Genomic DNA, 14,845 nt, shown 5'->3' with positions numbered 1-14,845 from the left:
TGTGTTGTGTGAAGAAATACTTTTTTGTTTTAAACTTGCTGCCTATTCATTTCATTTGGTGACCCTTAGTTCTTGTGTTATGAGGAGTAAATAACACATCCATATTTACTTTCTCCACACCAGTCATGATTTTATAGACCTCTATCATATCCCCCCTTAGTAGTCTCTTTTCCAAGCTGAAAAGTCCCAGTGTTATTGATCTCTCCTCGTACGGAAGCTGCTCCATACCCCTAATCATTTTTGTTGCTCTTCTCCAATTCCAAGATATCTTTTTGAGATGGGAGGACCACATCTGCGTGCAGTATTCAAGATGTGGGCATACCATGGATTTATATAGAGGCAATATGATATTTTCTATCTTATCTATCCCTTTCCTAATGATTCCCAACATTGTTAGTTTTGACTGCTGTTGCACATTGAGTGGATGTTTTCAAAGAACTATCCACAATGACTCCAAGAGCTCTTGCTTGAGTCATAACAGCTAATTTAGACCCCATCATTTTATATATATAGCTGCGATTATGTTTTCCAATGTGAATTACTTTGCATTTACCAATATTGAATTTCAGCTGCCATTCTGTTGCTCAGTCACCCAATTTTGTGAGAAACAAAACGGAACAGTCTATTAGGATCCAATAAAACAAGCACTTTTGGTTATGAGAAGCAAGATAAAAACTTATGGGAATGTTGACAACAGGAAGTTTCTTTAAACCTCTCTCAGTTCACCATAGGTCATGTATTGTGGCAGATCCCAGATAAACTAGAAGGGAGAATGAGCCAAGATTTTTAAGGTTTTTGATTCCGGTAAAGAGCACTGCTAAACTGCTTTAAATTGAAGTATTCAAGTAACTCAAACCAATGCTTTTACTAACATTCACGTGACAGATATGGCGGTTTTCTCAAATATACTTGGGAAATCTTACTGAATTAAGTTTAAATATCTGTGGGGCACATTGTATTAAATGAATGATCTACATATTATTGTGGGTGGGATTGTATGTAACCTCTCAAGGGGGGAGGTGTAACAGATGTGAGACATGGAGGTTCAAAAGAACTCTACTGAACAATGGACTTTTGGATTAAAAAGCGTTAAGTGGTTTTCCTGGGGAACATCTAGGGGCAGGTGAATGCAAATTCCCCACTTCTGATTATGCAAAAACCTAACCTTTTGAAGCTATGCCCCGAGGAGTGGCCTATTGTCTGCTGATCACCTGTTACATGAGGCCAAGATTAAACACACAAACTGTATACAGGAAAGATTGAACTATTCATTGTTGTTCTGAGTCAGAGACCTATGGACCTGTAAGCATGGGGGAAACCCAGTGGTGGGTTTTGGAAGACTAACATCTACCCAAGCCCGAGGTTGGCATTGGGGGTGACCTCTGATAAGCTTTTTAGTATGTGTGTAGGTTCTTTCATGTGTTTTCTCTGCAATGCTTTCACCTTAATAATAAATGTGCTTACTCAGGAAGAGCTGCGTGGTAACTTGTGACTACTATTCATAGTCTTTGGAGAGAAAGTGAAGCACAGACACTGGCCTGTTTAGGCAGTCTGGCTTGCTGGGGATATCACACTTTAGTCAGGGAATTGTGCAGCCTGGAAAAACCTTAGTCAAGAGGGAGAGACAAGCGGGTCTGTGCCCAAGAGAGATTACAGCTGCAGCCAGAAGCCTAAAAGTGGGCGCCCTTGGTTGACCACAGAGGAGGAAATACAAGTGCCATTGCCCTGACCTGTGACAGCTCATTCCTCAGACTGAGTAGGAGCATGCATTACACCATTTATCTTTACTACTACTTCTACCTAGCTATGCTGCTGCTTTGGCTGATTTAACATGACAGCATTTTGCTAACAGGGCCTCCTAAAAACAAAGGACATTTTTTAAAAAATTAAAAAGAAACTATTCAGAAACAGCCAAAAAAAATGGGAGCCAAAATTTTATTTTCCCCTTGACATTTTCAGTGGACCAATCCATTATCTGTGTGGACCTAAAACGTCTTATGCATCTAACAGAACGCAGCCACAGTGTTAGGGGGTGGGGAGGTATATACTTTTTGCAGTAAAAAAAGAAGTTTTCATATACAGATACTCGGAAAGCCAGGTTAAGGAACTTGTGTGTACATTTTTAAAACATATTATGGGAGCAGCACAAAACCTACTAAATAATGATGATGGGTTTGCCATGCATCATTAATGCCATGTTTTAGAAGTTTAGTGCCTACGCAGACTGCACAGAAAAATTGTAGGTTTTTAATTTTGCTCACTCATTCACTATAAGACATTAATTTCTGATAAATTTATAGTAAGTGGCAGAGTGACATCTCAGGGACGTAAAGAAGTGTTTGAGGAAATTCAGAAGTTATTTTTATTCAGTGCTAGACTGTAAGAGAAATCCAGAAAGCAACAGCACTGTTTTTAAAATAAATGTTTATGGCAGTCTACTGAGTTACAGTGAAATAGACAAAACATCCAACTCTGAACACAGGGGAGGCAGTTAAATTACTTTTTAGAACTTCAGACAAAATTCAACCCATTAAAGGGTGCCTGAACAAGATTTCCATGTGTCTTTATAACACCACAGCCACTTATTTTTTCATGCTAAGGTGTTATACAAGAGAACTCTGGCAGAATTTTTCTACAAATTCCAGCTAGCATAGGAAAGTGGAACTACCCTTCCTACATCCCTCCTGGGAGGAAAAAAAGAGTGGGGAAAGAAAGGAGGGTGGAGCCATTGGTTTGTTACTGTAAGGTGGAGAGTGTCAGTTCCACTAAAGACTCCACTTCCTCATTTGAGAGAAGACAATCTGATTATCTGAATTCCCAATAAGTGTGCTATTAAGTGCCACGCAGGCGCTCTGGGCTGCAGCAGGGAGAGATGCCTCTCCCCCATCCCCGGACCTGCCACGGCAGGGAGAGGTGCCCCTTCCCTGGCCCCAACCCAGGACCTGCCAAAGCCCAGGGGAGAGGCTCCCCTCCCCCAGCCCGGACCTGCCGCGGCTGGGGGAGGGGTGCCTCCCCCACAACCGCAACCCAGTCCCGGGCCTAGATGTGCCACAGCCAAAGTAGGGGCACCTCTCCTCTGACAGGTCCGGGCCAGGCCTGAGTTGGGGCCAGGGAGGGGCGCCTCTCCGCCAGCAGCTCTCCATTTGGCCTGAAACATGGCTTTAAGCAGGGGTGGAGACGTCGTGGACTTCTTGGGGGAGGGACTAGAGCTGAGAGAAATCGGAGACTCTGTCCCTCCCCGGAAATCCCAATATTGGACCTTTGTTCCTGTCCCAAATGGAAGGAGCCGTGAGCACTGGCTGGGGCAGGAGGGAGCACAGGCTGCCCCTCGCTCTGCAGTGGGGATGCACGAGCTGTGCTCCCCAGAGGCTCCAGGCAGCATTGGTGGGAGGCAGTGCTGCTCCACGCTGCTCTTGAGAGAGGCCATACCTGACAGGCCCAGCCCAGTCCCACGTTGCAGCGTGTCAGTGAAGTAGCACAGGCACTGCAGTGCCTTCGGGTTGCACTTTTCCTGTTCTGCGAGGGGTCACTGATAAGGGCTCAATACTGCAAACACTCACCACCCAGCACAGTGCACAGCCACTGATCCCAAGGGGACTGCACATCTGGAAGCACCCGGACATGGGTAGGGCTCAGGTGATGCCCAGGTTTGTGCTGGCCCACTGCACAGAGCAGAATCTCACCCTCTGTCTGATGGTGGTTGTAGAAGCTACTTGTGATGCTCCCAACAAGGATGCAAGAGTAGGAGCACCAACCTCAGGCGCCCCTCCCCCAGCCCCAGCCTAGACCTGCCCTGTCTGGGGGAGTGGCGCCTCTCCTCCCACAGCCCAGGTGCTGCTCTGGGGAGAGACTGAGCTGTGGGGAGCCTCTCTCCATGCCACAGCCCCGGCATAGCCTACACCCCAATCCCTGGCCCCACCCCAGAGCCCGAACCCCCAGCCGGACCCCTTACCCCCCTGCACCCCAACCCTCTGCCCCAGCCCTGAGCCCCAACCCAGAGCCTACACCCTCAGCCCACTGCACCCCAACCCTCAGCCTCCTCCCACACTCTGAACCCCTCAGCTCCATCTCCGCCACATGAATTTTATGTGCACCAATATGGAGGTGATGTGTGAGACATAAAATGTGTGCACATAAAATTCATTCTGCACAGGCGTGGGAAAAATTGGAGGGAACGCTGCTGGTTAGTATGACTCAGAGAGCTCAGTGCAGGCAGAAGTCCATGTCCTTGGCTGAAAAGTGATTCAACTCAGAAGGAGGCCTGGGAGCCTGTGGAGGAGAGAGTGAGCTACCTAAGGAGACTGAGCACTCAATCAGGAGCATCTATGTGTCTTAGCTTCATGTGGGATCAAAGGGATTCTAGGGCTACATGAGGATATCTGGAAGACATAGGGGTAAAATCCTGACCTTACTGGAGTCTGTTACATTAAACAGCTTGACACTGCCCAGCAGCCATGCAGAAATTCCCCCAAAAGGGCAATATTTTTAGAGTTGGGTGGATACATCCTATGCACACCCACATCATATATCATCTGAAACTTTACTTAAATGTACATTTAGAGAAGGTATGATGTGGAGCCGTCAAGTGGTGCCACATGAAGGCGAAGTGAAACAATGGTACCCAAAACGAGAATGTCTTCTTCCACAGTTCCAGAAGCAGTAACATGACTTTGGCTACAGTTTTTACTGTTTAAAGTGTTAATTTTAACTTAATGTGGTCAGTATTGGTCAAAGCTACCAAATGACAATGTATTAAAAAGGTTTGTATTGGTTTTATATGAGCAAGTATTTTTTTCAGAAATGATGAAGCTGTTTAGCATGTGGCAAAAATCTAGCCACCAAAAAGGACAAGTCACTGGCCAAACTCCCACCATGTGAGAACAGTTCTGAAGAGCATGTCAAAAAGAGCATTTTGGCATACAAAGACTTGGATGTCTCTGCACATAGGTAAACCAGATATTGGACCATTGTTGCAACATGGATGGAAAAATGTGGATTAATTACTTCCTGTATTCTTTAAGGGCAGAATGGCATCTGAGCTTCTACAAGATCTTTTTTGTGCCTGTACCAAGAGGGGTCGCTGCACAATCAACAGCATCTGTAGTCTGAACAATCTTCCCTACACAATTGTGTACATGCAATGGCAATGACAATCCAAAAAGAACTGGAGTACTTGTGGCACCTTAGAGGCTAACCAATTTATTTGAGCTTAAGCTTTCGTGAGCTGCAGCTCACTTCATCGGATGCATTCAGGAGCTCACGAAAGCTTATGCTCAAATAAATTGGTTAGCCTCTAAGGTGCCATAAGTACTCCTTTTCTTTTTGCAAATACAGACCAACACGGCTGCTACTCTGAAACCTGTGGTAATCCACGTACTCAGCGATCACAGTGATGAAGAGGACAATAAATGTTGTCTAGAAATGTCACCAGCATTACTACATTTCAATGATACCTGTCCAAATTTATTATTTGATTTTGTTTTACCCTTTAGATTGTTGTTCTGATGCTTTGAGGTCAAAGAAATCCAATTGTATGGCTTGAAATAATACAATCATTAACAGAAATGCATGCAACATGGTCATTTTAATGTATGTGTGTCATTGTTTATCTATGGTAACAGCACCACTTGACAACTCCACAAAATAAGCTTTCAAATGGTGTATTATGGCACATGTGTATAAAGATGGCAAATTAAGTCAACCAAATTGGTGGTGCCTGCCATTCACCTAAAGGCTGTTCTGTTTGGGGCCACCTCTTGGACACTATACTTTAAGCCTCCAGAATTAGAGGTCTCTAGGCACACTCTTGCATGCATGCTATTATATTCTCAGATAACCCAACTGTCACACTGTAGAAGGCAATTTGGGTAGCTCCAGACAAAACTGGTAATTTGTTGTGTAAGTAACTAGTTTGCTGACTAAAAATCAGAAGCACAGCTGTTCACATTTCTGCATGCCTATCTTTCTGAAATTCGAATGCTAAACTGCTAATATTGGCAACAAGCTTTAATTTTCTTAAATCAGGTAAACAACAGAGGCAGCTACAACCAAGTTTTGAAGTTTGGAGTTTTCAGGAAAAATTTCAAGTTCAAACCAGGAACTCCCTTCCCACCACCACCTACAATGCTTCCTCCCTCTTTTCCTTAAAATATGCTCTCACAACTCACTTCAAGCTTGCCTAAAAACAGTGAAATTCAATCAAGCCAATGATGAAACTTTTTTTAGAACCACCTAGATGCATACATCCACCTCCCACACAACCCTACTTACTTTGTCCCTTGTATTAACTATTCTATTCCCCAGAATCAACTTTCAACTAAATGTAGTGTCTAGCTCAGTGGTCTCCAAACTTTTTACACCCAAGATCACTTTTTGAATTTAAGGGCAACCCAGGATCTACCCCATCCATTCCCCAAAGCCCCACCCACTCCATTTCCCACCCCCGTATCACTCCTTCACCCTCACTCACTTTCATCTGGCTGGGACAAGGGGTTGGGGATCAGGAGGGGTGTGTGGGCTCTGGGCTGGGGCCAGGGGGTTCGTAGTGTGGGAGGAGGCTCTGCACTGAGCCTGGGGCAGGGGCTGGGATGCAGGAGGGGGTTGCTGGCTCCAGGAGGGAGCTCAGGGCCAGGGTGTGGACTCCGGCTGGGCAGCCCTTACCACAGGCAACTCCCGGTCAGTGGCGCATTGAGGCTAAGCCAAGTTCCCTGCCTGCCCATGCCACTCCTGGAAAGGGCCAATGCCCCTTTGCAGCCCCTGGAAGGGGGGCTGGGGGACACATGGCTCTGTGCGCTGCCCCTCTCTGCAGGCACCATCCCCAAAGCTTCCATTGGCCACAGTTCCCCGTTCCCGGCCAATGGAAGCTGCAGGGGTGGTGCTTGCAGGCAGGAGCATTGCAACAAGACCCCTATTTCCCCTCCCACCCCCCCGACCCTCAGGGCCATGGGGGGATGCTAGCCGCTTCTGGGAGTGGCATGACGTCGTAGCAGGCAGGGAGCCTGCCTTATCAGCAGCCCTGCTACTGAGATCATGATCCATGGGAGAGTCCCGAGGATCAACCAGTTTATTGCGATCAACGGGGTGGGGACCACTGGCCTAGCTGTTATGGTTGTGCCAAAAACCTTGAAAACCTGAACCAACGCAACAATGTCAGACTGGAGACAGACTGAAAAAAAAAAGCTCTAAAATGTTAAAGGAAAGGAGAGGGAGGACCAAATGAAGATTTACAATCTAACTTGAGTAACTACTTGTTTTGGTACCACAAGTGGCTGGGCTTGGGAGAATACCGACCTATTTTTGTTTTTTCCCCCCATCACGCAGCAGCCAAGGCCAAGCAGGGCCTAAGGAGTCCAATAAAGCCCACAAGAGTATTCAAACCTCAGTGAGTGAGATTGTACATCCTCATTCTGGAGTCTCAAGTGGGGACTCTGCCACTCCACCCCCCCAAGTGATCTCTAAACAATACAGGTGTCCTATTTATTGGTGAAACATTACAACAAATAAAAAAAACATTGAGGGATAATATTTTATATTAAAAATGTTTGGGAAAGCAAGAAAAGTGTTGCTGTTAATATTCTGCTTTCAGAGTTATAAATTGAACCTTGGAACAGGCTGCCAGGAAATAACTTATCACCACCAGGCGGAGCTGCATTTGCTGTATTACTGATAACCAGTACATACAGACAGACAGCAATTGTAGAAGGTAGCTTCATGTCTCATTTATACTTTCACATATAAAGATCTTGTAATACTGCATTTAAATGTAATTAGTTAAAGGCATTTGATTTTCTCTGTCCTTTGGGCATTTCAGTCTTGGCATTCAAATAAAGAATGTGGTAATGTACATGAGTCTCAAGCCTCTACTCAAAATTAAATGGACAGTAACTGCCAGATAATAAAGCTTGGCTGATAGACAACCTGGTACATCTAAAGACAATTAACGAGTAAATATAAACTCAGTATATTTCTCCAAATACTGTAGCTCAAAAGTTCCTTTAGCTGTGCAATTAACTCTTCAGTAAGTTTTAACAATAAACACCCTCTTAACTGGCTAAATATTAATGATCCCTTTATTTAAAAGGAAGTGTCAGTCCCATGTAAAAAAATTAATCTATAAATATTTTATATACAAGTTCAAACAATATAAGTATCTAATTTGCTGAAATTAATTTGCGCATATACAAAATCAGACAGTTCACATTTTCACCACACAATGGCGCTAACGCTCTGTCAAGCTTGTGCTGGAGACAAAAGTAACAGTTTTGTAGTCATCAGGATCTTTATTGTTAATATCTAAAAATTGAGAAATTATCTGGCACTCCATTCTTCAAACAAAAAACTGATATTCAAGAACATGGGAGAAGAAAGCTTGTTGCTTTACAAAGTAATATGGTAGTCTTGCAAAAATCATTGAAGTTTACCAGCCTAGGTACGAAAAATTCTTTACTGAACTGTTTTTATTTATGGGGGGAGGGAGCGGGGAGCAGGGGAACAACAACCTATCATCCTCAAAAAGAAACTCCCAGCAATACATTTAGCCTACCTGTAACATGGATCATGCACATTCAGACAATGTTCACAGAAGCCTGACTTCTTGGTGTTGGGTTCTCCCAGTGCTAAATGTATTTTGTATTAGTACTCAGGTTAGCTATTCAGTAAAGAGGTTTCTGCCAATAATGCATTAGCTAGAAAGAAGTACTGCCAAAAGGTACTGGTGAAAAAAACTTTGGTTCTTCAAAAAGAGCTTAAACAGAACATACTCTAAACATATCTAGTTTAAGTGATCATACTTGTAGCATTAGGTAGAGATACTTGCACGCTGCAAATCTCTATCAGACTTTCTCCAAGCCCAGGGTGTTTGAATTCTTGAGGATCTATTTTCTTTATAAAAACCATAATTAAAAATAAACTGATACCATAGGAGCTTGAAGGCCTGGAATCTGAAGGACCTTGACACTGTAGCTCACCATAAAGCATCAGACAGGAGTTCAAGTGTGCCATATCAAAATCCTAAATAAAGATCTTGTTTATAAGCAATTAGAAGGTGAAAGAGCTGCTGCTAGCTAGGATCTCCAGAAAAATACTTCACCTCTTGCTAATCTGTACTTTTGGTTTCAAACTAAGAGCTACCCTCGTGACTGCTCGGCCTAGGTGGCTGCCTATATGGAAATCAGGAAATTGGGATCAGAAGTGGAAGATGTGGTTATGTTTAGACAAATAACCATTCCTGTTCCTAAATTTTATGTTCTCATCCTAAGTCCAATATTGAACATTGCATAAAGACCATAACACAGAAAGCAGCCTGTAAATAAAGCTGCAAGGTCCACAGAATGCATTCCACCTTACTATTACTTTTTTTCTTTTCTTTCCCAATTTAATGACTTTACAACAAGGGAATTTGAAGTCACATGATTACTATGCAACTGTCATTGTTATGAAAGAAAACTCAGATATAAAAGGCTGAACATTAGAGTAAATTTCAGTCATGCCAGAAATCTGGCTTTTTCACTGGAAGTTGCTACTTCATAATGACAGAACAAGTACACCAACAGAGGGGGCTAAAAAAATAAGTATCTTTACGAGTATGAGAGAGGCAACTTTTTAAAGTTTCTTAGTATATCCTTGTATGTTCAGAAGGACTTCAGAAAAGGTACCTTTGTTGATGATGGCGGAGTAGGAAAATTAAGCCAGGCTGGAGCAAAGTCATGCTGCGCCATTTAGGTCCAGTCTCTCCAAAATCGGTGAAACAAGGCTTCAGCACCTCATGGCAAGTCCCTGTCATTTGGAAAAAGTTGATACATTTTAGACTTGTATCTTAACAGGATGATGTATAATTTTGTCTCATTTCCAACCATGCCTCAATTTTCCTGATACTACTTTCAAGAACAAATCTACTCCCACCCCATAATATCAGAGTTCCTCAAACATTAGTAACTGCCCTCACAACACCTGTGAAGTAGGTAAGTATTATTTACAAATATGGAACAAGACACAAACCAAGTAACTTGCCCACGGTCACACAGGAAATCTGTGGCAGAGTCAGCTCCTACCTCCCAGTTCAAGACCATCCTTCCTCAAAGAATTTTTCAAATCTGAGTTTCTACAGTTAGGCCTCTAAATCCATATTTAGACATTTAAGAAAGTGGCCTGATATTCAGAGCTGAGAAGCACCCAAAATTCTCACTAGAGCCAATGGAAATTGTGGAAGCTCAGCTCCTTTAAAAGGCAAGCCCCTTGGCTCAAGTATTCTCGAATTAAGTATCTCTGGCTTTGTAAGTGTGCAAGCTTTAGTTAAAAACTGATATTTTATGTCATTCTAAGTATGTTCTGTTGGAAATTTAAACAGAAAAAAGTTAAATGAATGTTTGCTCACGCACTGGAGTATTAGGGCACCAAATGAAGCTCTGAGTTTTCTTACTGTTCAGTACAACAGTGACAGCATATTAATTTTCAAGTTAAAAACAGAATTTAGAGTATTAACCTCTGAAATCTAAAGCTACTAAGCACAAACTATTGTATTCTATACCAATATAGGTACAGAACAATTATTTTGGGAGAATGTAATCAAGGTATTTTTGGAAAAAAATGAGACATGCAAATGGTTGGTGCACGGGAAAGGCATTTTAGGAGGGGGAGAAGTGGGGGAGGGGAAGAATAGGGTCAGAAGTTTGGGGCTTCACTAAGGGAAGAAAGATAATTGGGAATGGATGAGGGGGTTGAAGGACTCCGATGGCTGTCAGGCAGTAAGTGGGGGAGTAAAGAGCAGGGACACCTGTCAGCCCCACATTCTACTCATGTGCATGCCAGGATGTGGGCAGTCTTAAGCCCCTCTCCCTACCCCCTATGTGAGCTGGGATATGGAGGGGCCTTTCCTCTCCAGGGTGCCTGAGCGCCCCCCCCCCCCCACCATGTGTATGCCAAGATCTGGGGACCCCTGCCCATCTATTGGGGTCTAACCCCCGCTCATGCCCCTTCATGTGAGCCAGGTTTGGGGTTAACAGGGGCTTGCCTTTTGGCAGGGGATCTGAGCCCCTCTTCCTATCCCCCTCAGGTGAACTGTAATCTGTCCCCCAGGGGAGTCTGAGCCCTGCTTCCTACCCCACCATGTGGGTCAGGATCTGGAGGAACCCTGGACCCTATCCATCTGTGTGAGCCTGACCCCACCTCCCGCATCTTGTGAGCCAGGTTGGGGTGAGCTTGCTCACTTACTGGGGGGTCTGAGCCCCGCTCTCTACTCCCATGTAAGCCAGGATCTAGGACGCCTGCCCCTCTGTATGGTAAGTTTAGGCCTTGTCTATACTACAAAGTTTTGTCGGCAAAAGATGCCTTGTGCAAACAAAACAGAAGATATGTACACACTATAAAGCTACTTTTGGCAGCAACACTCTGCTGTTTTGCAGATAAAACCAAACCACCTCAATGAGAGGCATAACGCTTTTTGCAGCAAAGTTAAAGTGACAAAGCATCAACGTAGACACTGCTGTTTGTTTTGTCGACAGAACTGGCTTCCGCTAGTATCCCACAATGCCTGTCATGACTGCTCTGCTCTCTGTTTTGATCTCTGCTGCCCTTCAGGCATGCACCCCTCCCCTTCCAAAGCTCTGGGAAGTATCTGACAGCTCGATGTACTGCTCCCTTTGGAGAACAAAGAGCAAATCATTAACGTGGAACGCTCCTATTTTGTCCTGCACTAGGAAAGGCAGGCAGACTGCTGCTGCAGGGAGCAGGAGGAGGGGAATGGGACTGCTGTGCTGCTTTGACATTCCTCAGCATGGAGAGCTCACAGAGCTGCTCAGGATGCAACTCCCAGCAGCTGAGGAAGTTGTGGGAGAACTGAGGAAATCACAGGACCATAGGCAGGCAGAACAGGCTGCTTCAGGAGAGACTCTGTGCAGAGCAGAGCCAGGGGCTGACATGTGGGGATGTCCCCCTTCCCCTGCCTCCGGATAGGTCAGTCAGCCTGCTGTCTCCCCCCCCGCCCCGCCCTTCCCCACCTCCAGACACACCACTCTCCTCTCCCTCACCGCCACACTGCAGTTGAAAAAGCAGCTGACAATCTACTGGGATGCCCCTGGAAGAATGGGATTGAGAAACCTATATCCTGTGACTCTGTACCTCCCCCATGAGGCACTGCAAACCCTTCCCAAAGCACCCTGTGGCCAGTTGCATAGTGGGATAGCTACAAGAGTGCTCTGCTCTGTGTCAATGTTAGCGTGGACATGCGATAGTTTTAATTAAAGCAGCATAACTTTTGCTGATGAAGCTTTGTAGTGTAGACCAGCCCTCAGAGCATGCACCAAGAACGCATTGCTGACCCTGAGGTGAGGAACTGAGAATGGCCTAGGCATGCATGACATATCAAACTCTACAGCACCTGGAGTGAGGTGTGGGGAGGAAGAATAGCAACAGTGGAAGAATGGAGCAGTTCACAGACCTGAGAACTATTGTTTCAGGCTGTATTCATCCCTGAGTTCTCATTCATATTGAGTACCCACTTCACACCTCTACGAGCCTCCTGTGCTGCTGATGGATATCAAAAGCTGTGTGCTACACCTACCAAGAGTATGGGAGGTGGGGGAGGGGCAAATACAGACTTGCCACGCAGGGCACAGAATTCAGCTTCTTTTCAGAAAATTGTGGTAGCTTTTTGAGTCTGATTCCAAGGCCTGGTCCAGCTGGAAATCTGGGTACACCACCACACATACTTGGGGAGAGAGGGAGGAGGATTAGATAAAATAATGTGGTGGGGGGCCAGTTGAGAGAACTGCCAGACTGGATGGGACAGGGCTGGTTAGTGGGGCTGAGCAGAAGGGGGAGATAGCTATAGGGCCAGCTCAGCAATCCACTCAACTGCATCTTATCTACAATTCCTACTAACAAGTTTTCTTTCTGTTAGAAAACTAAAAGGCAAATAACTTTGTATTTCCTGGTTTTCTGAAGTTTAAGTTTTGCTCAACTCACAACGTTCTGGAAGGCCACAAGCTGTCACCAGGAAACCCTAACTGCATTAATGAAGTATTTTGCCATTTAATATTTATAAAAGAACCAACACAATTTAACAAGAACTCAATGCATATCATTTTTGACAAACAAGGAAATCATTTGCTTCTCCTACATCAAATGGGAAGACACCACTGAGGGCTAGTCCACACTGGCAGCGCTTTAACATGGCTTGTGTAGTTGCAGCACAACAACAACAAACAAAAAAAACACACATCACAAGGGGCGTAGCTCCCAGCACTGTCTATACTGGCATTTTACAGCACTGAAACTTGCTGAGCTCAGGGGTGTTTTTTCACACCCCAAGCAAGAGAGCTGCAGTGCTGCAAAGTGCCAGCGTAGACAAGCCCTAAGAGAAACATCATCTCTCCCTAACTTCCTCACTCCAGGTAGGCTGACCATTAAAACTTCAGAAAGGCTTATTTCATAGCATACAGTCAGGGCCAAATAAGACAGACCTCTACTCCAGGGAACTTACACTCTAAAAACCAAACGGAAACACAAATATGGTGAGAACATACAGTTGGCCATCTTTTTTCTTTTTTTTCTTAAGTGTTACATTAGTGCGTGTTAAGTGACAGAAGAGGAAAGGAATCATATACAATACAGATGCAACTGCGTTTTAGATACCAAAAAACATTTTTCCTGTGTGTAATCATGTGGAGCTACATCTCCCTTATTTTAACTGAACTGCAGATGGAAGAATTGTTTCCAATAAAGTCTTTCATAGTCACATGAACATAAGACAATAAAGCAGCCTAACACGGAAGTGCAATGAAATCAGGAAAACATGAACTCATATCTATAAGTATACTGTAAGTAACTTTAGAAATGCTTATGATCTATTAGGAATGCAAAGCTAAGTGTATGCTAACATCTCTATGTCTCTTCTCTATATGCAATACAGTATATCAACACAGCTTGTGACACATGATGATCAGACATATGTAGTAGGCGCTCAGACTAGATAGCTACTTTCTGAAGTAAACTGAAAGTGGGGGTTATGGAGATATTAACATACTTGCTACCTGGGGCCCCCCTCATTTCATTCTTTTCACTACATGCAAAAAAAAAAAAAGGTTTCTTAGACCTTTGATTTACAATCTAGTTGAATTTGCTAAAAATGCAACCTCAAAACATATGCCAACAAAAAACAAAAAACCACACAATCAGTTATTGCTTAGCTTAGGTCAAGCTGTATATCAAAGTTCTTATGTATAACCACCCAGATCACTCCTAATATAATACTTGTATTAACATTTAAATTTATTTAAGCTATTTAAACTCCAGGCACGGTGGGACATGCCTGTAATCCCAGATACTTGGGAAGCCGAGGCTGGAAGATCACTTGAGCTCAAGGGTTTTGTGCTGTGGAGTGCTATGCCAATTCCCTTAAAGCTGAACCCATTGTGGTCACTCAACATCAGATGAGTTTTTATAGTAGGAAGCATTTTTTAATCAGTTAAAGTACCTGAAAACAAAACTTTTTAGCTAAAATTGACAATTTGCACTTCTACAGCACCTTCCCCTTTCAAGGATATCAAAAGTACTGTAAAAAAAATTAAGCCTTACAACATTTGTGTAAAGCAGACAAGTATGTTTTGTTTCTTTTTATTTTAAAGACGGCTGAGAAAAATGAGGCACAGAAGAATTACATGAATTAGAGGTCAGAGGAGAGTTTTGTGGAGATGCTGGGAACAGAATCTAAATTAGATCCCCTTACTCCCAGAATTGTGCATAAGCCATAAAAGATCATCCTTCCTGAGTTGGTATCTCAGCCACTTGTGCTAGTATATACTGAAAAATGTTCAATTGAAACTGGTTGGGTAAGGAAGAATAACTGGAT

General features: G+C 43.9%; 1 protein-coding gene across 2 annotated transcripts in view; it reads right to left on the bottom strand.

Annotated features, from left to right (window-relative positions):
* Window positions 1-14,845, bottom strand: part of GPBP1 (GC-rich promoter binding protein 1) — a 59,799-nt gene that overhangs the window by 20,802 nt on the left and 24,152 nt on the right. For both annotated transcript variants that reach the window (XM_048849903.2, XM_048849906.2), the window contains one exon: window positions 9,654-9,774. In XM_048849903.2, coding sequence (XP_048705860.2) covers window positions 9,654-9,716 — 63 coding nt within the window. In that variant the 5' untranslated portion in view covers window positions 9,717-9,774. The remainder of the gene's footprint in view (window positions 1-9,653; window positions 9,775-14,845) is intronic.

Source organism: Caretta caretta, chromosome 5, assembly GCF_965140235.1.
Source record: "Caretta caretta isolate rCarCar2 chromosome 5, rCarCar1.hap1, whole genome shotgun sequence".
Taxonomy (NCBI): Eukaryota; Metazoa; Chordata; order Testudines; family Cheloniidae; genus Caretta; species Caretta caretta.
This window is presented reverse-complemented; position numbering and strand designations above follow the sequence as displayed.